The sequence below is a fragment of the Pelodiscus sinensis genome, chromosome 3 (assembly GCF_049634645.1).
Source record: "Pelodiscus sinensis isolate JC-2024 chromosome 3, ASM4963464v1, whole genome shotgun sequence".
Classification (NCBI taxonomy): Eukaryota; Metazoa; Chordata; order Testudines; family Trionychidae; genus Pelodiscus; species Pelodiscus sinensis.
This window is the reverse complement of record NC_134713.1, coordinates 59,522,606-59,547,272: the sequence shown is the minus strand read 5'-3', so window position 1 is coordinate 59,547,272 and position 24,667 is coordinate 59,522,606. Positions and strand designations below refer to the sequence as shown.

Here is a 24,667-nt window from a genome sequence, read left to right as displayed (position 1 = left end):
CTGTATATTTTAATTTTTGCCATTTTTGTCACTTCTGACATTCATCCTTTTCTAAATGGGGGAGGAAAAACTCTGTTTCAGTGTAATTTTTTGTATGTTTCAGATAAAAAACAAAATGTATGTTCAGGATGTAAAAGCCCCGCATTCAAATACAGAGATGAAATTAAGTGAGGGGACATCAGCATTGAAACAGTCTGTTCCACAGTCAATACCCAGTAATAAAAACAATTCTGCAAGTTCTCCAGGTTGGGTTGCTACCTCTTTCAGGTACAGCAACATTTATTGTATTTAATTAGCTGGCAAGTATTGTTCTTTCTGTTTGGTAAAGATATAATGAACATTAGTAATTTAATATTCTTTCTTTTTTGCAAAGCAAAAAGTTAGCTGTGTTTAAATTGATCATGTGATACTAGCAACATTTGACATGTTGCCTAAAGATGCTGGCTTTCATTTTGCAAATTAATATGCTTGCTTTTGAAGAATAATAAAGAATCATTAGATACATCTTGATTCTATGATCTTAAAAGGGACACTGTTTCTAAGGACTTATATTTTAAAGTAGCTCTTTCTATTACTTGGATCCTTTATTTCATCCTTTAATTAAAAAAATAGTACTACAGTACTGTGCAGTAAAAGTGCACTTTATAATACTGTTACTGCAATAAATTGGGGTTGTCACTGTCACGTACCCTTTTTTTTTGAGGGAGATGTTTGACAATTTTGAACATTATTGTGTTTATAGACAATTTATGATGAAATGTGTTGGCTTCAAAGATTCTTAATGTAGTTATAGTATTTTATCTGCATGGCCTGGGGTTGGGGGAGCATGCAAAGTCTCCTTCCCCCCATCAGTGATGAACCAGAATGCTTCACGTGGTGCAAATTGTCTCTGGGCACCTCCCGTCCCTGGCAGGGCAAGGGGGGAAAGATCTCTCATGCTCCCCACCCCATAGGGGAGCGCACAAAGTCTTTTTCCCCGCGCATGCGGTGACTAGAGGGAACCGCCCCCTTCTGGATTACCACTATCAACATTGGTGACGTGCCCCTCCCCCTACAAAAATTATTGCCCTCTCCTGCTCAAAAGCCATCTGCTCTTGTTCTGAAATCCGTTTCAATTAGCACCCCAAAGGGTTCTTCTGGCACCAGGTCTCATATTTCAAGTGAAGCATTCTGGTTCATCACTGACCTGGATTGCAATCAGTGTCATCTTCTGCCTAGAGTAAGCATGAGTAGAGTCAACAACAGTAGTCATTGTCAAGAAACATTTTGCTGACTTGTCCAAGTCTGCTCCTTATAAACCTGACAAGCAATGCAAATTTTCAGTGACTCTTGACTTTTGCATTCTTCAACATGGTCAGGCCCCAGTAACTGAAGCTCCTATCTCAATACCAATGACATTTGGTGTGGTCTGACTTAGAATCTTCTGTGCTATGTTGTAGTAGAAATCTGTTGATGCATAGTATTAGTGTACATTAGGGATGTTAGCAAATGTTTAAGTTTGTAAACCTATAATTGCCAAATTTGTGAGTGTGTGTGTGGGGTGGTTGGGGGCCAGGGGCTTGTTCTCTTCCCCCCACCCCAGGTTTCCCTATCCTGCTAAGGGATTGTTCTTTTCCCCTCCCCCAGATCTCCCCTAGCCCTTTAGGGACCTTTTTTCTACCCCCCTCCCCCAGTGCTATCGCCAAGGGCTGGGACAAGGGAAAGGGACTGGGGCAGGAGGGCTACTTACTGGTGTGCTGGCAGGCAAGATGGTGGAGCCCTAGCTAGAGAGATGAACAACTAGATACTTCCTCTTTCCTCCCTTCTCCTCCCTCCCTCCCCATTTGCTGCCTGTATCAGAAAGAGGCAGCTGAGGGTGGGCCTCGCTGACCCCGGGCTCCATGCGGCTCTGCTGCTTTGAAATGCTGCGTGGAGCCTGATGACGTTTTCCCTGTGGCATTTCAAAGCGACAGCGTCCAGCTCCCTAACTGACCCCGGGCTCCATGTGGCGCTTCCACTTTGAAATGCCAGCAGAAGCACGGGTGCCTAGGGCTTCCTGTAGTCAGCCTCTGATCAGTTTCAGCAGCGGCTGAATCTGGAGCCAGTTCCGACTTACATACAAATTCAACTTAAGAACAAACCTATAGTCCCTATCTTGTACGTAACCCGGGGACTGCCTGTACTTCGAACATAAATAAGTTGCACATATTAATTCAAAAGGAATTTATGAATCTGTTACTAGCTGACTAAGCAAGTATCCTTGTTTTAAATATGTTATTTACAATGACTTCTTAAAAATAAACACACTTCGCTTCTTTTCACATTGTAATGAATCTTGGATGTATTTTTGTGTACTCAGTATGTATACATATATAAAACTTTTTTTTTTTTTTTTTTGTCAAAAACATTCTATTTGAGGTTTGCCATAATTGAGGAAATAGACATCCAATGATACCCGGATGTATAATTTAAGTATGACTTAGAAGGTTCCAATGAAGATTGGAAACTGTGGAATGTAAGTAAATATGAGTGCCTTGAAAGGTAACTTTTTTTATTTTTTATTCAGCCTTGCCAGTCCTCCTGCTGTGGACCTAAGAACCATCATGGAACTTGAGGAAAATATGCAGAAGCGTGGAACTATGCCAAAGACAAATTCAAGGTTGGTAAAAAACCAAAATCTATAAAAAAGAGAGATGTTGACGAATAGACCATTATGGATTTACTTCGTGGTTCAGATGGTTTAAGATTTAAAAGAAGGAAAATCTATCTCTTTTTGTGTTTGTACAGCTTTGTTTATTCATTTTGTTATGGAATTTCTGTCCATGTATTTAAAATGTATGTCTCTTTATGCAATGGCCTGATTAAGCAAGTTAGTGCAGAACCCTCACTTGGACTCCTGAGACATAAATGGAAAGATTAGTAAAATAACAGATCATATGTGGAATCGGTGGCCTACCTGGCCAACCTTTTTTGGGCTCTCTCTGCTCAAATATAATGTAAATTACCGCCTTGTTGCTCTTTGGGTATCATCTGTTCCCACCATCCCTTCCAGACTCCTCAGTTGCATGGTGTTGTACCAGATTACCACTGATGTGGATTGGGGGGGGGAGGGAAGAGATGATTTCAGTGCAGGCTGGACCTTTCGCAGGACTTTTTTGCCCACCTATTAGCCTAATTGTCACCTGTCTGTATTTTAAGGAGCAAACACAAGATGGAAAAGTGCATTTTGGAAACAAAATTCATGGTAAATTAAAACTTTAGACCAGAAATACTCAGTAAAACTGTATATACATAAACATAAAAATTCAGTTAGTGGGTTTTCTTTTTTTTTTTTTTTTTGGGGGGGGGTATTTTTAGGTGTGTCTACCCATACGTGAGAGTGGTCAATGATTCTGCCTTGATCAGAGAAAGGGGAACATCCTGGGAAGTCTCCACCATCTCGCTCGGAGGAGCAATGTGAAAGCATAATATCTAGAAGAAACTTTAATGCAGGGCTACTCAACTTTGGAAAGCTCTGGGGGCCACAGTGATACTCACAGCACATGCCGAGGGCTGAAACTTAAGTGCTGTTGCATATATATGCAAATATATGCAAATATTTTCTTTTATGCTGATGGGCATGAATGCAAAGATTAACGCAAGACTATGCAACACGCAGGCTCTATTTAAGTCAGTTCTGCTGATATTAATAAAATGCAATATTTACCCGATTCCCACCCATATGACAGCACTTTTAATGAGCAATGACAATCCAGGAATTTAACTACTAAAACACATATCAACAGAAGACCATTATATTGACTTGCCGTTGGGGAACGTGTTTCCAGTGGAGGCCATGTTCAAAGGATCCCACCCATGGGCCACGTGTTGAGCCCTGCATAAACCCAAACTGCACCACAGGCTGCAAATAAATGGGCTGCATGTATGTGTTGAGTAGCCCTGCTCTAATTCATTGTATGTCCAACCAAACAATTGACTTCCCTTGCACTCTTTTTAAAAAAAAAATTGCATCCAACATATACACTTATTTAAATTCCACTTTGTGCTATTGGTGGTACTTCATAATGTTTTACCTCTTGACACCAGCAAAGTGTCCCTTGGGATCCCATTTTCTAAATGTGGAAGACTCTGAAAATAGAAAAAGACAGAGAAGCCTAGTTGCCTTTTAGTTTCTTCTTAACTGCTGAAGTGTTGAGGACTATCTGTGTTTGGTTAAGTTATCAGTCAGTTTTCTCTCTTTTTAAAGAAAAGGTGCTTTTTTGACACTGGTATCTGGACCCATGCAACATGAGACAACTTCCTCAAACATCTGTGCTGTTGAAGGGAGGCTCCTCAGGCCCAGTTCACGAAGTCTGTCATTAAGTCTATCATTGACTTCAGGGAGCTGCTCACCTGAGTGACTCTTTATCTGCCTTGAAGCAGTGTCCAAGTTTGTGTTTGACTAAGATTGATGATACTCTAGCATACACATTGAGAAACAGAAGTTCCTGAAATAGTCTGGTTCAATCTAATCTGATGCTAAAAGTCTTGCATTGCAGTTCATTCTAATCTTTGTGCTTGAAGAAGTCTGCTGCCTGCATTGGTGATGCTAGGTCCTTAAATCCACCCAGAAAAAAAATCATTTTGAAGTTTTGCCCAATTCCAGTAGCACTAATGTTCCTGGTTTCATTGATGACTTTGGTAAACTGTTAGTTGAAATGGCTGTTTACCCAGTGTTAATCAAAATAGAATACCCTGCTGTGAGTTTATGAAGTTTGGCATCAGCAGTGTTAGGTACAATAAAACTCCATTAGTCCGGCATCCAATGCTCCGGGACTCCTGATGGCCCGGCACCATCAGGAACCCGGAAGTGCTGGGGCAGCCGGACAGGCTTCCCCCATTCAGCTGCTGCTGAAACTGACCAGCAGCTGAATCGGGGAAGCCGGGAGCAGAGCAGCTGGGGTGCTGCCAGGTTGGTCTGGTAGTGCTGCCCCTCGGGGCTTTGGGACCAACCTGGCAGCACCCCAGCTGCTCTTGGGGACGCCTGGGGCAGAGCAGCTGGAGTGCTGCCGGGTTGGTCCCGCAGCGCCAAAGGACGGCGATGCGGGACCAACCCGGCAGGACCCCAGCTGCTCTGCCCCAGGAGTCCCCGATTCAGCCGCTGCTGAAACAGATCAGCGGCTGATTCCAGGAAGCCCGGGGCAGAGCAGCTCTGCCCCGGGCTTCCTGGAATCAGCCACTGATCTGTTTCAGCAGCGGCTGTTTTGGGAACCCCTGAGGCAGAGCAGCTGGGGTACTGCCAGGTTGGTCCCGCAGCGCCGAGGGGCGGCGCTACAAGACCAACCCGGCAGCACCCCAGCTGCTTTGCCCCAGGCGTTGGGATTCAGCCGCTGCTGAAACTGACCAGCAGCGTCAGTTTCACCAGCAGGCTGAATCCGGACGCCTGGGGCAGAGCAGCTGGGGTGCTGCTGGGTTGGTCTTGTAGCGCCGCCCCTCGGCGCTGCGGGACCAACCCGGCAGCACTCCAGCTGCTCTGCCCCAGGCGTCCCCAAGAGCAGCTGGAGTGCTGCTGGGTTGGTGCCGTAGCGCCGCCCCTCAGCGCTGCGGGACCAACTCGGCAGCACCCCATCTGCTCTATTGCAGGCATCCCTGATTCAGCTGCTGCTGAAACTGACTCCTGGGGCAGAGCCTGACTATCATGGGGGGGGGGGAAGGGGGCTATGAGGGGTCTGGGGTGGCATCCCCTTCCACCCCACTCCAGACCCCTCATAGCCCCCCCTTCTGATAGTCCGGCATATCTGATAATCCGGCACCCCCTGGGTCCTAAAGGTGCTGGATTATCGGAAGTTTACTGTATATGGAACTCTGTTTTCTCATCACTTACCAATGTTGGATCATTGAATCTGCACGCCTCTCCTATTTATTCATGATAACTGCACATTGACAGGAACCTCTGAGTTTCCAGCGAGCAGCTTGGATGTGTTTGGGGATTATGAGAAGTGGACACAATTCCTATGCCTCTGCAATGGAAGTGTCTGTTCCAGTCATATTTGGTTTCCTGGTCCTGCATCTTTGACATTTTAGCCTCAAACCTATTCTGCATTAATTCTAAAAAGACACATATAGACTTTCATTCTCCCTTGGACTTGGTCATCTGTACTAGTCACCTCAGTGGTATTCTCATAGGGTATGTCTACACAGCAAAGTTATTTCAAAATAACTTTACTAGTGTCTATACAGCCAAACCGCTATTTTGAAATAAATTCGAAATAGCAGAGCGCTTATTTCGAATTTGGTAAATCTCATTCAACGAGGAATAATGCCAAATTCGAAATAGCTATTTCGAAACAAGTGCTGTATAGATACTCATATCGAAATAGGGGGCCTCCAGCCTCCCCAGGATGCCCTGGTGGCCACTCCAGCCTCAACCAAGAACATTCCTCTCCCTACCCCCTCCCCGGAACCCTTAAAGGGGTTGACTCTGGCCACAGTGCCTGTGCCAGCTCCAAGCCTGCAAGTCACTGCCTCTGAGCCAGTGGCCCCAAAACATGAGCCAGCAAGCCACTGGCAGCCAGCCCTCCACTGCTCCCCAGGAGCAGTCTGCCAGCTCCCAGGAGCCTGCCAGGGCCTGGAGAAGGCAGGCACCTTCCTGGTCCAGGGTGGAGATCCTGGACTTTATTCAGGTTTGGGGGGGGGTTGCCCGCAACGTCCATGATCTCCTCACTAGACAGAGGAACACGGCCATCTATGACAGGATAGCTGCCAACCTGGACACCAAAGGCCACATGCGAACCCAGGAGCAGGTTTGCATGAAAATCAAATTGGTCCAGCGAGACCCCCACCTCTGCGCCCGGAGCTTCACCTCCCCCTTCTTCCCCTTGCTTCCCCTTTCCAGCTCCCCTCTCCCACTCTCTCTCTTCTCTCCTCTCCCGCCTCCTTTCCCCATTCTCACCTGAGTTTCATTTCCCCTTCCCCAGTTTTGTTAAATAAAGTTTGTTCATGAAAATACATGTATTTTATTTGACATCAGGAAGTGGGTTTAGGGAGGGGTAAGTGGAAGGACATGAGGGAGGAATGAGGCACAAGCCCCCAGTGGGGCAGACCAGGGAGGCTCTCAGTGCTTCTCAGGGTGGAGCCTCCCGGATGGCAGCCTGCAGAAAGTGCAGCCAGGCTCGCAGCAATGCATCCATGAGAAGCACCAGAGTGCCCATGGGCAGGTCTGGCTCCATGTTGCAGAGTGGTGTGGTGTCCCAAGTGAGGGCAACTAGAGCATGCAGAGACAAAATGCTTTGCTGTCCCTCATCGAGGTAGGCAAGCAAGCAGGGAAAGCTGAAAACCAGCTGTCCGGGGGAAGGGGGGGGGGGGGCGTGGAGAGGAGTCCCTTTAAGCACAGACCTCAGATACTTTGTGTGGCTGCTTCCTGAGGCTATCTCTTGACCTGATGCCCTGCTGGGCCTGGTTCCGGCCGGCCTTAAATGCGATTCAGCGTCCACTCAGTGTGGAAGCACTATTTCGAAATAGCAAAACGCTATTTTGAAATGTATTTTGTTTGTAGACGTGTTATTTTGAAATAACTTATTTTGAAATAGCTAATTCAAAATAAGATATTTCAAAATAACGCTGTAGTATAGACATACCCATATTGTTTTGTAAACTTACCTGAACCTTCACTCAGGTAGTCACAATGGCTAATGGAAAAATTCTCAACTTGTAAGTTTCAAGTTCTCAGCTAAGGATATATCCCAGCTAGGACTCTTAATTCATGGAGAATGACTGACAGTTGTATCCAGTTCTGCCTAAGAATCAAACAAAATTCACTGTCATTGATGGTACTCTCCTTTTGTACTAGAGTCTAGAATTCTTTGGCTTTCCCTTTGATTCCACTGAGTCAGGAGGTCTGTGTGAAGATCAGTCATAATGGATCCAGAAAGTTGTCAGTAGCCTTAATTGTTCTTGGCAGCTTCACCTGTGAACATCTTAAGTCTGATGTTTGTTAGTACCAGAAATATTGTTTTCCATTCTCCTTATTCTTTGTCTGAGTTGGGGTAAAAGTATGCACCTGAGCCTGAATCTTCTCAGGTTTACAAGATGAATTCTGGATTACTGAGTTGCTTTTATGGAGAGGTTTATTCTGAAGTCTTGTAGATCGTGTTAAAAATGCAACCCATGAAAACCTGCAGCAATAAATATCAAAGTTTTCTTATCTCAGTAGTTGAAGAGAGTGATTCAGAATGGTTTTCTCTTGGTTTTGATACACTATACTTTTAACATTGGTATAATTCAAAAAGTTCTTCCAGACTGAATTGGTGATGTCACACTCCTTATGATGTCACACTAGGAGTGGTACAGTCCTTTATGGAAGACTTGTTCCTTGTACTAGCAGTAATGCTATTTGGGAAGTTTGCTTTGTTGTTATAACTAAGACAGCAAAATTGAGTTTCCTTTTCAGCAGTTTTGCAGTGGATGGATTTACCTGAGCAGTCCTTGGGTTATTCCCTGGCGCATGAATCTCCTTTGTCACGAGATTAAAATCTTTCCTTCACACAACTCTTAGGATCTGTGCTCTGATTCACATGTGCATGTCGTCTACACCATATACATTCCTCATAGCTTTAAATATGGCAATATTGTTGGTGAGATGCAGTTTAGCACATAGTCTGCATAAACTGAATTCCATATGGAAAATGTGGTCCTGTGCATATCTTCAACACAATTTCCAGATATGAAGAAAATCCCTGATTTAATTTTTCAAGCATCTAGTCTATTTTTATTCCCACAATCATCTTTCTCATTTTTGTGTTTGGTTACCTGAGAAATTAAGTTATTGTTAAGTAAATTAGAATACTAAAGCATCAGATAGATGCTGACTGTTTCATCATCTTTCTTTGCAATGATGCTACACAGGCATGGGCATCTATATGTGCTTTAAGCAATCTTTCTCTGACAGACTTATTTCAAGAGAAGACGTTTCAGTCACTTACACTCTTGAGCTAATGTAAATGTGGTTAGTTTTTCTACCGTACTGGGTCCTGCCATGAGGGCAGGGGACTGGACTCGATGACCTCTCAAGGTCCCTTCCAGTCCTAGTATTCTGTGATTTACAGCTTTTACCTAGGCTTTCAGTCCATTTTCCATAGGATTCTGTTGCTTTTGAGTCTTCCACAAGTAGGACTATACAGAGGCTATTTGAAGGAGGGAGAGAGATTTCTACCAAAAGCTGTTGTCCTTAGCATTGCCACTGCATATTGTTACTTCCTGCCTGCCTTCCCCACTTCTTTGGAGTCTTGGGAAAGAATTTCTTCAACTAGGGAAGGAACTGAAGGATGTCTGGACAAGTCCCTGTATTTTATAATCTGGGAATCCTTGTAAGGAGCAGGGATGGAAGGGTGAATATTCTCAAAGGACACTGCTCTTCAGAAGATCCTTCAACTTGATGTTTTCTTTTTAAGTTAGTATTTCAAATTATCATCTGTTTTCTAACTATCATTTTAATTTATAGTAAATCTGCTTCTCTTGGAATCAAGCTTTCTCAGAAGCAAAGAAAAATGATTGCCATGGCGGCTAAGGATAATGGTTCATTTACCATCAACCTGGAGACTACTCCCAATACAGCCACTCCTGCAAAAGCTGCAAAACCAGGAAGTGCATGGTATGTCATCTTCTTTAGCTCTGTTTGCCTTTGTGTTGATTGGTTCTCGTTGGACAGTATTTTTTTTTAAGATGACACAACTTCTATTCAGTTATAAGAAATAATTGTTGCTTATACTTTTTGTAGAACATTTTAGTGTTTGTAAAATTTTTAAACAGGAGTTGTGGTGGATGGTGATGACTCTCTCAATATTCATATAGCTTAAAGTCCATAACCAAGCTGGGCCCTGTTGTGCATATTGTGAGTATAATCAACCATGGAAAAGACATGATAGACATAAGAATGTTCATCTTGGGTCAAAACTAAAGGTCCATCTAGCCCAGTATCCTGTCTTCTGACAGTGACCCAGAGGTAATGAACAGAACAAGTGATCATCAAGTTTTCCATCCCCTATCACCTATTCCCAGCTTCTGGCAAGCAAAGGCTAGGAACACCATCTCTTCCTATCCTGTATAATAGCCGCTGATGAGCTTATCCTCCAGGAACTTGTCAAGTTCTTTTTTGAATCCTGCTATGGTCTTGACCTTCATCATCATCTGGAAAGGAAAATACAGGACTATGTAGCACTTTAAAGACTAACAAGATGGTTTATTAGATGATGAGCTTTCGACACTCTCCGTGGAGGCCTGAACAAAGACTCCAGCTATCTTACCCATTACAAAGATAGCTTCCCTAATTATCACCTCTAACACTATTAACTCACAGACATTTACCCTTCCCCACCTCTAATATCATTAACTCACAGGCATTCACCTTCCTTCCCCCTCCCCCCCCCCCCCGCATCCCCTTTCTGTTCTGAAATGTGATTTGTCCTTTTCATATGTGTTCACTTTTTTTTTAATTGTATCCTTTGATATATATGGTTGTGACTATTTTCTTCCACTATTTGATCTGAGGAAGTGGGTCTGGCCCACGAAAGCTCATCATCTAATAAACCATCTTGTTAGTCTTTAAAGTGCTACATAGTCCTGTATTTTATTTTAGCTACACCAGACTAACACGGCTACATTTCTATCACCATCTGGAAAGGAGTTCTACAGATTGATTGTGTGTTGTGTGAAGAAGTACTTCCTTTTGCTTGTGTTACATCTGCTGCCTATTTATTTTGTTTAACCCTTAGCTCTTGTCTATGTGGCATAAATAACATTTCCTTATTTACTTTCTCCACACCAGTCATGATTTTATAGACCTTTATCATATTCCTCCCAGTCATCTCTTTTCCAAAGAGCACGGGAGCAGTTCAGTATCATAGTCATTAGTTACTGTAATTACCGGGGCTTGGAAGAGCTGGCGCAGAGCGATCTGTGCATGTGCAGAGCGCAGAACTGCCCGGCTGGTTAGCGGGGCTCGCCGCTGCTTGGCAAGCCCTAGTAATTACAATTTTCCAAGTTTATATGGAAAGTCTGAAGAATTGGTGGTGACCCATTATTAATAATCACTCTGGACAAAGAAAAGAAACAATACGTTTTTTTATATTAATTTGAAAATGTGTCTTGTTACAAAAAAAAATACCATATATTTGCATTTCCTTAAATAATTCTGTATTCAGAGTAAGTCTTGCAATTTGGGGCAAATATGGGTTGTTTTTTTTTTCATACATAAGAAAAGTTTGAGTTCTTGCTTCAAGTGCAAAGCAGAACTCAATCTGAACCCTAGAGCTCTGACTTCTTCCATAATGGAAGAAACCGTGTGTTCAAACTGCAGGATTTGGAGTTTATTGAACTTTGTATAATGGTTTTATGGATACATGGGATTATCAGTTAGACATCAGAATTCTTCATAGTCAACTATGAAGTGTTGCAGTGAATATAGTACCTACTTTAATGAGCTCTAAGATGGTACATCATGTCGACCTGAGTTGTTTTTTAAATTTATTTTCCTGAATGGTCCAACAAAGCATGAATTAAGCGTTCTAGGATGTTTAAAGCATCTGTTCACCCAATTTTTGCAAGAAGCTGTTGGGTTTAGTGGCTCAAGTTTAATTTACTGGCTACCGGGAGCTGACTTTTAGTCATTTCTTTTTGTTAATTGGTGTATTTTATAAGTGCAAGCACCCAAAGATTGTTAGGCATATTTCAAATAAATAAAAAGTGAGCAAGGTTGATGTTCAGTATTTTTTCCAAGTATACTTTAATTTCTATTTCATTATTCTTTTGAAATATTTTGTATAGTGTGTGGTGCAGGCCCAGGTATCTTAAGTTAAAAGGCCTGTACCACACACTGCTGCTTCTACTGAAGATTATTTTTCTGGTTTAATTTTCATATGGTCATAGATGCCTATAAATGTTTGTTTTCAATATTCCAATTGTGCTTGCTCAGCGGGAAAATGGTGATAAACCAAGAGTTAAAGCTCTAAATGTTTCAAATAGGGATGTGAGCACGCAACACTCAGCCGAGCCACCACAGAGGGAGGGGAAGGGTGCGAGGTGGTGACGTACATGGCCAGGGGACGTCACCATGTATGTCACCGCCCCCTCCCCCTCCCGCTGTGGCACTCAGCTGAGTGCTGCGCTCCTCAGCCGGGCCGCCAGGAGAACCAGCAGTGCAAGGAGCTGTTTGGGCTCCCCTGGGATGGTAGGGGAAGGGAGGGTGGTGACATACACGGCCCCACCCTCTGGCCCTGTACGGCACCGCCCCGCCCCCCTCCCTCACGGCAGCCCGGCTGAGCAGACAGCACTCAGCCAAGCGCTGCGGCGGGAGGGAAGGGGAAGAGGGGTGGGGAGAGATGGAGGGGGGAGAGAGGCAGGAGGACAAGAGAAAGGGAGAGTGAGAGGCAGGAGGGGGAGAAGAGAAAGAAAGAGATGGGGAGAGAGGCAGGAGGCGAAGGATAGCTGGGGAGGGGAGGAGGCAGTAGGAGGAGAGAGAGAGACAGAGTGAGAGAGCTCAGGAAAGAAGACCTGAAAATCCCATGTTATGACGGGCTAATTGGCTAGTTTCAAATAATTGTCTATCTTTTGGAAAATGGAATTAACTTTGTTAAATAAAATTTAAACTTCAGAAGGGAAACTGTAGATTACTGTTGAACTTGTGCTAGTTCCTCCTCTTCTTTTTCTTTTTTTTTTCTTTTCTTTTGGTAATAACAGTTATTGTCCACATTTTCTGTCTGTCTAATTTTCTGTAAAAGAATGGAATAGTAAGCTTAGGTGCATCACTTATCCATGTAGAATCGTGGATGTTTGGATTCAAAATGTAGAGTGCATCTGGCAGCAAACTGAGCTTTCCATGCAAGCAGGATACTGAGAGCTATAGAGTCTTTGTGTTCCAGTGAAAGGAGATACTTGTATTGGAAATTCGGCAGCTTTACTGGCAAGAACTTTTGCCAGAAGGGTGTGGGACCTTCTGGTACTTTCTTTAGTTGATTAAAAGACAGCATAACTTATCATTCTTTTCTTTTATGCCAAAAGAAACCTTCAATTTTTCAAGTTAGGAGATTGAAGCTAAATATCAAGTGATTTGAAGACTAGTAGAAAATGATAAACTTTGTCAGGTGCAATTTTATTTTGAGAGATTCCCATGTCTCACTAGGTATTAAACAAGGTATATAATGTGTGTGTATTTGGTTCAGATATCTAACGTCCATCTGGAATGGAGGCTTTCCACAATTAAAACTTACACACATTTTTGCAACTAAAATATTATTATATGTGCAGAAATCCATACTAGTTCTCCATCTATCAAAAATGGCTTTTATATAGGAATGTTTAGTTGTGGTTAATTAGCTAATCGAGTAGTTTATGGAATTTCCATCAACTACTCGATTAGTCAATGAGAGGGCAGTTACTACCCCCCTCTTCAGCTCTGCAGTTTAAATGTAGGAAGTGCTGAGTGTGCAGGCAGCCTGGCTCTTCCTATATTTAAAATGCAGAGCTGCAGCAGGATTAGCTCCTAGAGGCGGTGCAACAGGACTGAGCAGTCTCAGCTTGCACCAGCTCTGGGATGCTGCAACTCTACCTCTCCTGCTCCTGCACCACACAGACAGTGCTGGAAGGAACCAGCTTTTCAGCCGACTCCCCCTGATACAGAGGCAGCGGGGAGGGGAGGCAGCGACTAGTGACTTGACTACCTGATAAGCCTAAGCTTATCGGGTAGTTGACTACTCGAGTAGTCGCTTACATCCCTACTTCTATAACACACCAAAATGTCAATAGCTCTTCTGTAAAAGAACTGCAGGCTTGTTTGTGTGTAGCCAACATTCCATAAATACGATTTTTTTTTCAAGTTTCTTCAATGTCTTTAAAAGAAAAGGTGTGTTAATTACAATATGGTCCAAAAATTAGTGTTACATATTAGGTGTATTTGACAGTACACAAAAGAATGAGATAGTATTATTGCTGCTAGTCTAATGGCTCAACTGCAATATCTTCACTATCTCAAACACTTCATTTTGTTTATATCTAAAATGATTAAAAAATAGTAACATAGGTTCTTTGCTGTGCCCAGTTGCCATTGGTTTGCTGCTAGGATGACCAAGTGTCTGGTTTCAGCTGGAACATCCGGTTGAAAAGGGATCTTGGCAGTTCGCCTTTGTCTGGTTGGTGTACACAGTGATGCTGTGAGGCTTCCTACTAGCTGATGTATAGTTCCTGGGAAGCAGCTGGTATGTCCAGTTCCTGGCCTTAAGGGCAGCCAGGGGAGTCCATGCGTTGTCCTGCCTCCCCGCCCACAGGTGAAATTCCCATTGGCTGGGTCAGGGGACAAACTCACATGACTCTTAAGCACTCAGCATGTGACTGTTGAGAGGTTGTGGCATTCTCCTTTCCCAGTGCTCCTTGGGGTAAGGATAGCTCAGTGGTTTGAGCATTGGCCTGCTAAACCGAGGGTTGTGAGTTCAATCCTTGAGGAGGCCATTTAGGGATCTGGGGCAAAATCTGTCAGGGATGGGGTACTTTGTCCTCCTGTGAAGGTAGGGGACTGGACTGGATGACTTTTCAAGGTCCCTTCCAGTTCTAGGAGATAGGCATCTCCATTTGTGTGTGTGTGTATGTGTGTGTGTGTATATATATATATATATTCCCCATCCCAATCCATCTGTTCCCCCATCCTCATACCCCTCGTCCTTGCATCCCCATCTCATCCCACCCTGGCCTCCCCCACCTACCCATCCCAGTGTTGAACCTTTTACAGTGCTCTCCCACCCATTCTCTTCTCCTCTTAGTCACCCCCCCCCCCCCCCCCGCCACAGCCCTGCATCTCATTCACCTCCATACACTACTGTGCTCCCATTATGCCCTTATATCCTCCTGTGTGCTCCCCCTCCCCCACATCCTGATGCACCTGTAGCTTTCTGCCTCCTCTTCATACTCATCCTCCCCACATAGCCCCCCCCAATCACCTACTTACTCCTTCACTTGCCTCCTCTTATCCCCACCCTGCACTTGGCCTCTTCTGCTCCCCTTTTGATCCTCTCTCTCCTGCCCCCCTCCATTTTTCCCTTCCAGTCTATCCTCCCTTCCTGGCTGGGTGATTTAGACTATCCCTAGAAAAATATATGAAAAAGTGTCCTTTTATGGTCAGGTGTGTGTGTGTTAGAGACTGCATGTCTTTTTGTAGAGGCAGGTGTGAATTGCATACACCCATGTAAATGAAAGTTGCAGTCTAACTCTGACTTTTAATAATTTTTGCTGGCTTCCTCACAGAAGAATTGATAATCCAAAATGTGCGTATTCCTAACAAGATTTTAAAAGGGAAGGGAATGCTAAAAGAAGTGTTTTATTTCTTAAGAAGTGAATGTTGTTGACTAATAATTGCAGAAGAGGCCCCACCTTTGTCTAGCTACATTATAAGCTTTTTGCTGCAGACTCTCTTTTTATGTGTATGTCTGGCATCTTCCACTTAAGAGCCATGATCTTAGTTGAGGTCTCTAGGCACTATAAAACAATTATAATAATGTGGAAATATATATGTTAGGTATATACACATGAATACATATGTGTTTCTGCATGAAGGCATGGGAGTCAGTTTGTGCAGATTTATTTATATAGGTATTTAGACAGGTGTGCATTTCTGTGATTGTGCTCTAGGCATTTGTATTTGGGCTTCAGGAGTGTCCTTTAATGGACAAATGGCAGCTATAATAATGTATGTGTGGAATTAGGACCACACAATTACAATATAGGTATTTATGAAATAAAAATATATTTATTGGTCTATCATTTCTACAACTTAACCATCACTGACAAATGTGAATTTTAGTCTATTTGCTTATAGATGAAACAGAAATGTTACATTATACAAAATGTTTATATGGATGTTGTGACCTGAACAAATCAGGTTTTGTACTTGTTAAGAGCAATATTTGACAAGTCACTGAGAAAATAGAGCTAAGGGTAGAACAGATTCTTAATTTCCCTTTTGGATTACCCATTAATTATGCTCAAAGAAAATAAAATACTCCCATGATTTTGGTTTTCCAAGTTATATTCTTACTAGCTATCTTACTTACTTGCATTTGAAGCCTAAATTCATTTTCACCTATTTATCCTTTTGTCATTCATCCATTTTGGAAACCAACACCAGCATGTAGGAGTGTATGTATGACACTAGTGAAACAAATACTGTAATAATGTATCTGTTTCTGGTGTCTTCATTTTAAATAGGATGTTGAAATATTGGAGAGAATATAGAAGACCGCCACAAAGATAATTTGACTAGAGAAATGCTTTACCCTGAAGAGCTTAAAGTTCTCAAGATGTTTAGTTTATCAAAAAGAATACCGAGAGGTGACTTGATTACTGCGTAGAAGTATTTTCATGGGTAAATAATATCAGATACTCTAGAAATCCTTAATTTAGCAGAGAAAGGAATAAAAAATGTCTGGAAGCTAACACCAGAAAAAAATTCAAGTTAGAAATAAGGTACACATTTTTTTTCCACCAGAGTGATTAACAATTTCAGCCTTGCAGTGAAAATAAGCTAATGAGTGAGGATTGGAGAGAGCAACTGATGGAGGGAAAGGGGATAGAGGCAGTGGGGCCCTCAGGAAGGGACAGGGCTTAAGGGAAGGGACAGTGCAGGGGAATAGGGCAAGTGTGTTCAGTTTTCTGAAACTAGAAAGTTGGCAACCCTATGTGTAGTTGTGGCAAGGAGGCAACATGGAGGTAGTTAGGATCTTTAATTGTCTGGTGGGCTTTGTAATGGTCTCAGAAATGGCTCCTGTGACCTCTGTCAACTAGTAATGGACCTCAAGGCACTGCCTGGGAAATAGCTAGCATGTTCCGGTCATGTCTCCCGTTCACTCATACTCCAAGACTGCAGTAGGTGTGGCAAAGGAGCATGCTGACACTTCACCCGCTCTGTGAGGGGAATTCCAGGCAGGGACTTGCACCTTATTTTTGTTCCCTTTGCACTGCTTGGATGCAAAGAAGAAGAGTGCATCATCGAATATGTGAGTAATAGCTTAAAGTAAAATTGTAATGTGTAATAGCCTAGATAAACTTTAATTTGGCTGAATCCTGCAGCTGAGGGTACATCAATTTGAGGATGTAGTATTAAACTGTTCAGTTCCTGACATACTTGAGATTTTCCTAAATAATTCTTGATTGAGTTTTCTGGATATTTAATTTTTCTTGCTTTGGTCATGATATAGGTTTATAATTCACCCCACATTGCTTTGGTATAGATAGTATTATGCTCGAAAGAAATAATCTTAAAACCCCCCCCACTCTGGCTCTTTTTTATTCACATGAATACCCTGTGGTATAATGAAATACCATAAGCAGTCCCATTTAAAATAAACAGCAGTACTCATGATAGCAAAGTTAAGCATGTGGTTTAGTGCATACAAGATTGGTGCCTGAGATCCTGACAGGAAGAAATTATACTGTAAAGTTGTGATAACTTTTCTCCTGTAAATAAAAATTGCTTTTGAATGTTAGTAATTCTCCTCCCTTCCCCTAACTCAAGAGTACTCAGTAGCCCAGGGGTGAACAGTAATTTTTCATGGGGTGGCTAATCCAAGAGTTTGGTAAGTGTTCAAGGGCTGCACTTTTTTATATCAGTGGAGGAGGGGCAAAACCTGGATGGAAGTCAGGTGCAAAAGGGAGCTCCAAGTAGGGGATTGGGATGCAAGAGGGGGTATAGAGTCTGGGAGAGTGTAAGGGTGTAGGAGAGTATTCTGATCTGGAGGAAGGGCATAAGAGGGGGTACAGAGGGTTTAGTTTGTGACCTAGGGCAGGGATTAGGCGTGTGGGGAAGGAATGAGGTGCCAGGTGCAACCTCTGGCTGAGAGACACTTATCCTATTCAGCTCCTGGCCAGATACTTGGGCACACTACTGAAGTGGCCTATTGTGGGGGCCTTGTGCATCTCTGTAGAATTAATACTACTAGCATATAGCTACACTTGACATTGTAGTGTAATATTAACCATAATGTTAGTGAATGCATGTTTTTTGTTTATACTATAGAAAGATCACAAATGTTTGTTACTTGTACTTAGCTCTAGATTTTACCATTATAAGTTACTAAATATTTACATGTAGATATCTCCCATGTGAATTCCTTTAGCTTATTTATGGCAAAAGGCCTGACAGATACGTTGATGTGTAAAATTATGTTACTTGGGGACACAGAACTCCAGGAATTATTTTTAACATGCAGATCTCTAGCCCATATTTATTATGTGACTCAACAATATAGTCTTGAAAAATGTAAGTCTCTAAAATATTTAGGTATTTTGTTGTTGTTTTTAAAGGGCATCTTCATTACATTCAACTTTGCCAAAGTCATTCCGCAATCTTGTACTGGAAGAAGAAAAATCTGTCAGTGCAGGTCATCCTCCAGGCATCAGTGTCAAAAAAGTTTGTTTTAAAGGAATTGAGGATCCGCGTGCTGAAAAGGCTGTAAGGTAAGTGTTGTTTCTCTCCCTTCATTACTCATGGGCTAATGCCCCCACCTGTGGAATTTGGAGGCAGTTCAGCAGTGATGCTTAAGAAGGCTCCAGAATTAGGTTCCAGTTTTCAGCTCAGATTACCAGATTTTCTGTCTCCTGCTGTAGAACAAATTGGTGGTTCACTTTCTCCTGACCATTTTGTTCTTAAAACCTTTGTTTTTATTTATTTCCATGCAGTTGCAACTTTATAATCTTCCTCCTCCCATGCTCTGGTAAATAGCAGCATGGTAGTTTCAACCACATGGATCTGCCCTGTATCTCTTTCCTGCCAGACTCCTGTGCATCTGTTCAAACCTGACATGAGCTGGACTGCAGATGCCCATCTTATGAAGCCTTTGATAAGTAGCACTTATAAGTTCTGCAGCCTGTGAATTATGCCTCACTTGTTACCTGTCAGCTGAACGTCACTCTTCAGGGGTATGGTGTCAGAATCAGACCAGCATGTTAGGTCCTCATTCTGCCCTGGGAAGCCACAGCTCTAATGCAGAAATGATCCAATCCAGCGGTACTGTGCTTTCAGTGAGAGAGTCTAAGGATAAGGAAGAAGCTGTCAAACCAGCTGAAGGGGTAAGTCCCACAACAAACCTGGATAAGAGGGAACAAACCTGTGAAAGATTCCAAAGCTGCTCTCTCTCCTTCCCTCCCCTCGCCCCCGATCCTCAAGTACTCGAGGGCTGTCAGGTCCCTGGGGAGAGTAGGGCTCCAACACTGCTTCCCTTCTTCCCCACTATGGATTGAGGAATTATCATGATACTCAGGGATAAATCCTGCAAAATCCAGAGTGCCTAAAAGGCAAAAGCAAATGTGTCCTTCTCAGAGTAATAATTAATATTGTTAATTGACCAGTGGAGGGAAAAATCCTGGTTAAACCCTTCTCTTTTTGTTTTCTTACTGTGGTAATATTTGCTGGCACTTTTCTTCTACATGTTTTTTCTCATGGTGCTCTGTATCATGCTCACCACCCTCAACCACTCTGCATGTCTGGCTCTGCAGAGGAGGATGTTCTTGTGCAGCGTTGCTTTGGGCTGTAGTCTAATGGAAATGGTATCAGCTGGCTTTCGGTGTAAAGACCCTTGTCCTGACAAGAAAAAGGATTCATATTTCAGGAAGCAGCAGAGTGGAAAGTGTGCCTTCTGCATGTCAGCCCTAAATCATAATGACTCCGATTTACTATAGGTCGGACCTCCCTGGTCCGGCACCATTGGGACCTGACGAGTCCTGAATAAGAGAATTTGCTGGACCAGGGAAGGTCTCCTGCCTCTGACTCTCAAGCTCATAACTTGCTGCTTGACAGGCTGCCTCAGCAGGCATCCTGCTTTGCTTTCCCCTACCCCCAACCTGGCTGGACTGCTTGCCTAGCAGCTTCTGGCTTCCTAGGCAGCAGAGGCTCTGGCTCTTGCTTTGTGGCTTTAGCCCCATGCATTCAGATGTAGCTGCAGGGCTCTGGCCCTGTACTCCAGTGAGCTGCTGCTGGGATCTGGCCACAGGGTTGCTGCAGGGATCCAGCCCCACGCTCCCGTAGGCAGGTGCGGGGCTTGACTCCAGACTCGCATTCCTGTGTTCTGCCACGGTACCTCAGCCCCGAGCATCCAGGGACCACTGTGGAGCTTCAACCCCCCCACACTTACCCACGCTGCCGGGGGACTCTGGCTTGGCTCCGCACTACCGCAGGCTGCTAGAGGCTGCTGTGGAGCTCTGGCTCTAGTCTCACGCTGCCCCAGCTGGGCTGCTGACCCAATTGACTTAGCCTTGGCTTGCCCTCCTGCCCTTAGGCTCCTAGCTCTCTGGTCCAGGAGCATCCATGTTCCTGCTGAATGACGAATGTTGCCAGACCAGAGTGCACCTGTTTTTGGAGGTACAACCTGTACTTAAAGCCCAGAGTGTTTCTAAGCTGCTCCTATGACACTTACCTCAATGGGAGCCAGCCTGAAGGAGCCAGCAGGCAAGTTTTCAGGTTCCTAGGCACATCTAGCAAGTTACTTCCACAGTTCAGTATGAGTACCAGTAACACTTCTCTGTTGTGTGATCCCTGTGCCTGGATGAATAGTGTACTACTTAGACAGCTAGGGTAAAAAGAGTATACTTACTACACCTTCTTTTAAAAAGAAAAAAATCAGAAGCTTGCAAGGAATTGATTAATATTAATAAAATATCTTCCCTGTAAAGTATTCTTAGGCATATATTCCCATTAATGCTTTCTGTGAGTGCATCATAAAAGCCAAATGAGCTGAAGGGTAGAGCTTAGTCCTGGAGCTTCCAGCAGCAACAGTGGTGGCAACCAACTCTGAATTCCATAAGTGGTGTATTCCATAGTTAGCCTATGAGTAATGATTTCAAAGAGATAGAAAATTATCAGGTAAGAAATGTCTCGATTTCTAAGCTAACATGTATAACACAAGATTTTTGCTTTCTTAGTGATTGGTAGTCATCCTTTTTTGTAAATCACTGAATCAGTTTTTAAAAGAAAAAACATGCTAGCATTTATTAGTTATGAGTAGAAACCAAATATTCTTTTTATTAGTATGCATTGGATTTTTTACTTGCCATGCAAATATATTAACATCATATTTATATTAAAATTAAAGAGGTTTCAGATTCTTCTTATCATGTGGGCAAGGCCATCTGCTAATACTTGGACTCAAACCACAGATTAATTCAAGTTATATGGAGAAAGGAGGGAGGTGCTGGTTTTGATATTTCTAGTTTTATTAGTCATTTTTTCTATTTTGAGACTGTCTTTGTGGATTTTCTTGCTTGATTTTACTTATGGATTGGAACCAGTTTTCTTGGCAATTTGCTGGAAGTATGGTGGTGGTTTTGTGACTTTTATGATTAGGGCTCTTTGTCTGTCATGGAGGTGGTAGAAGTCACAGACTCAATGACTTTCCATGACATCCTTGACTTCGGCAGTGGCCCATATGGCTGACACCTGGAATCAGCTGTTCAGGTGGCCTGGGGATACCTACACTGGCTACTGCTGGAGCAGCCCATGGGCCAGATGCACTGGACCCTGGTGGAGTGGCCAGGGGCAGGCCTGCTGATGGCAAGAGGAAGGGGGGGCATAAGAGAGCCCCCCTGAGCACTGAGGCAGCAGCTGGCTCCATGGATCAACTGAGCAGCCCAGTCCTAGGGATGGCTGGAGCAGCTGCTGCTTGATGGCCCTGGCAACTGGCCCCAGGGACTATACGAGTAGAGCTCTCAGGGCTGGACAGTGCAATTGCTGGTCAGTGTCCCCCAGTAGCTGGTGCCATGCACCATTGCGCCCCCCCCCCCCCCTCCTTCCACTGGCAGAGCAGTGGGCCTTACCAGCTAAGATTTAATCAGAGGTAAAATTTATACAAGTTACAGACTGGGCACACACTGAATTTTTTTTATGGCTTGTGACCGGTCCATGACTTTAGTACTTTAAAAAAAAAAAAAAAAAAAAAAAAACCACGAACAAAAGACCCATGACTAAATTGTAGCCTTAATTATGAGGTTCGTGAGTTAGCAACTGGACTGAGATGACCAAGCTCTCTTTTGTTGACTGCTTCAATTACAGTATTTGTGTACAGTTATCTAACTCAAGACCCTAGTGTGAACTGGGGAATGACAAGTTACAGTCCTATATTTTCTTTAGAGGACACAAGTATTATACCAAAATTAAATGGCCTACTAAATCTTCCATTGAGGGGCTGGCTGGAGGAGGCTATCCCCTAGCCCTGCCCCTTCTGCTTGAGGCCCCACCCCTTCCAGGGCATTACCAGGGCCATCCCTAGAAGGGGTGCAGAACCTTGGGCAGTTCTTTGTCTGGACCTAACATTAGTAGTATATAATCTAATTTAGGATTAAATTCCTACATCCTCCTTTCAAGGATGGTATGAAGTAATATTAAAGCTGATTGTGCAAGATGTAATTTTCACAGCACTGTGACTTTTTTTTTCAGTGTGCTTTCATTTTTTCTTAACATAAAGATAGGTTTAGCAATTAAAGCTCTTTGAAAGTAGTGTGAATGAAAAATAAAATGCTTTGTCAAAGCGAGATCTACTTTAGTGACCTTACAGTTTGTTTAATGTTTTAGATGTTTTGCCATCTTTAATTGCCTTTACGCTATTGACATCTTTCCTTTTTTTAAATAATGCTACCAACTTGTGATTAGGAAAACAAAAATGTTTTGTTTTTAAAGCTAATCCATGAAACCCTGCAAAGGTGAAATATTGTAAAGGTTAGAAGTAACCCAGAGTTAAGTGGGATCTTTTTTTAATGACTGTATAACTACACATCTTGTAATGGTTCTGCTCAACGTTATTTAATGAATCTGGATTTTTATATACAGTGACATTAACTGCTTTGAAGCACCATTAAATATACTAAGACTTCTGTATCTACATCCATAAATATTCATATTGTATTTGCAGAACATAGAGGGCCAGAATTTTCAGTAAGACAGAATTATCTTTGTATATCTGTAATATATACTTGGAAAGGGATTTGCATGACTTTGACTAGACAGGCCATATGTGGATGTAGACAAGTCTATGTACCATAAGTTTAAAAATCTGGTCCATAACCAGAGCGCTAGTATTCTTGTGTACTAAAAGTGTTAGCCACGCCACAAACCTGTACAACCTTGTTTGCAATGATACGAAATGCACACTGGACTGAGGATGTTAAATTTCAATTAATCAGCTAATCAAGTAGTAAATGGGATTTCCATCAGTTACTCAATTAGTCAATAAAGAGGGCTGGGGGGCCCGCTAATCTGCACCTCTGCCTTTAAATGCAGTAAGACCTTCCCGCATCTCTTACTACATTTAAACGTAAGAACGCCCATGGTGGGTCAGATCAAAGGTCCTTCTAGCCCAGTATCCTGTCTGTCAACAGTGGCCAATACCAAATACCTCAGAGGGAGGGAACACAACAGGTAATCCTCATGTCATCCCACCCCTGTCTCCCATTTCCAGACAAGGGTCCCGACTTTTGCACCTCTGCCTTTTAAATGTAGTAACAGCCCCGCTCACGCCATTTCCCTGCTGCACCTCTGCCTCCCCTGCCCCCCTGCAGAGATGGCTATGGGGAACTGGCTGTTAAGCTGGCTCCCCCCCAGCACTCACTCCTGCTTCTTCCCCCCAGCACTCACTTCTGATACAGAGGCAGCAAGGTTGGGGAGGAGCAACTAGTCAAGTAGTGACTTGACTGCCTGACTAGTCACTTACTTTTGATCTGCCTGACTAGTTAGTCACAAAGGGTATGTCTAGACTACGTGGCTCTGTCGCCAGAGCCATGTAGATTAGTTTACTAGACATACCCAAATGAAGTGGCGATTTAAATAATTGCTGCTTCATTTAAATTAAAATGGCTACCGCGCTGAGCCAATCAGCTGTTTGTCGGCTCAGCGCGCTAGTCTGGACGCTCCGCAGTCGACATCAAAGGCATTTGCAAGGCATAACGGGGCAGTCAACAAATGCCTTTGATGTCGACTGCGGAGCATCCAGACTAGCACGCTGAGCCGACAAACAGCTGATTGGCTCAGCGCGGTAGCCATTTTAATTTAAATGAAGCAGCGATTATTTACATCGCTGCTTCATTTGGGTATGTCTAGTAAACTAATCTACATGGCTCTGGCAACAGAGCCATGTAGTCTAGACATACCCTTAGTTACTACACTGGACAAGGCAGGGGCTTACTCAACACTGCCTCTTTGCATGTCTATGTATGTAGATTGTAAAACCATAGAAATGGGACAGTTACATCCTATGTCTTGCATATGACATTCTTGTTAAAGCTAACATCATTGTGTCTCCACAGGGAAGTAGTGTGTGCAGACTTGCTGAGTGCACTGTGCTCCCCACAGCTCCTGCCACTGCAGGAAATATAGGGATGAGGGTGCCCTGGCTGCATCCCCAGGCCTGACAATCACCGAGGCCATGTCCCTCAGGGAAAAGGTGCAGTGGGGGAAGAAGGCAGGTTGGGATTTGGGGATTGGGTACAGATCCCACCCCACCTCCAAGACCACTGGGACTCCTGGATTGGATTACAAAAATGCTCTGGCTGTAGATTAGCATCCAGGTCCTTTTAAGCAGTACTACTGCCTAACAGGTTATTTAATTGTGCATTTAATTTTTGCTTCCTAAGTATAAGGTTTGCATTTGTCATTCTTGTGTTTTATTGTGTTGATTTATGCAAATCCTCC

At 43.3% G+C, this 24,667-nt stretch overlaps 1 protein-coding gene across 4 annotated transcripts in view; it reads left to right on the top strand.

Moving 5' to 3' along the window:
* The window catches only part of IBTK (inhibitor of Bruton tyrosine kinase), a 114,031-nt gene that overhangs the window by 76,722 nt on the left and 12,642 nt on the right, over positions 1-24,667 (top strand). For 3 of the 4 annotated variants that reach the window (XM_075923811.1, XM_006115893.4, XM_006115894.4), the window contains exons 23-26: positions 104-267; positions 2,546-2,638; positions 9,458-9,607; positions 18,298-18,450. In XM_075923811.1, coding sequence (XP_075779926.1) covers positions 104-267; positions 2,546-2,638; positions 9,458-9,607; positions 18,298-18,450 — 560 coding nt within the window. Of the gene's footprint in view, positions 1-103; positions 268-2,545; positions 2,639-9,457; positions 9,608-18,297; positions 18,451-18,672; positions 19,063-24,667 lie in introns of all 4 variants that reach the window. The other variant, XR_012902586.1, reaches the window with a different exon arrangement.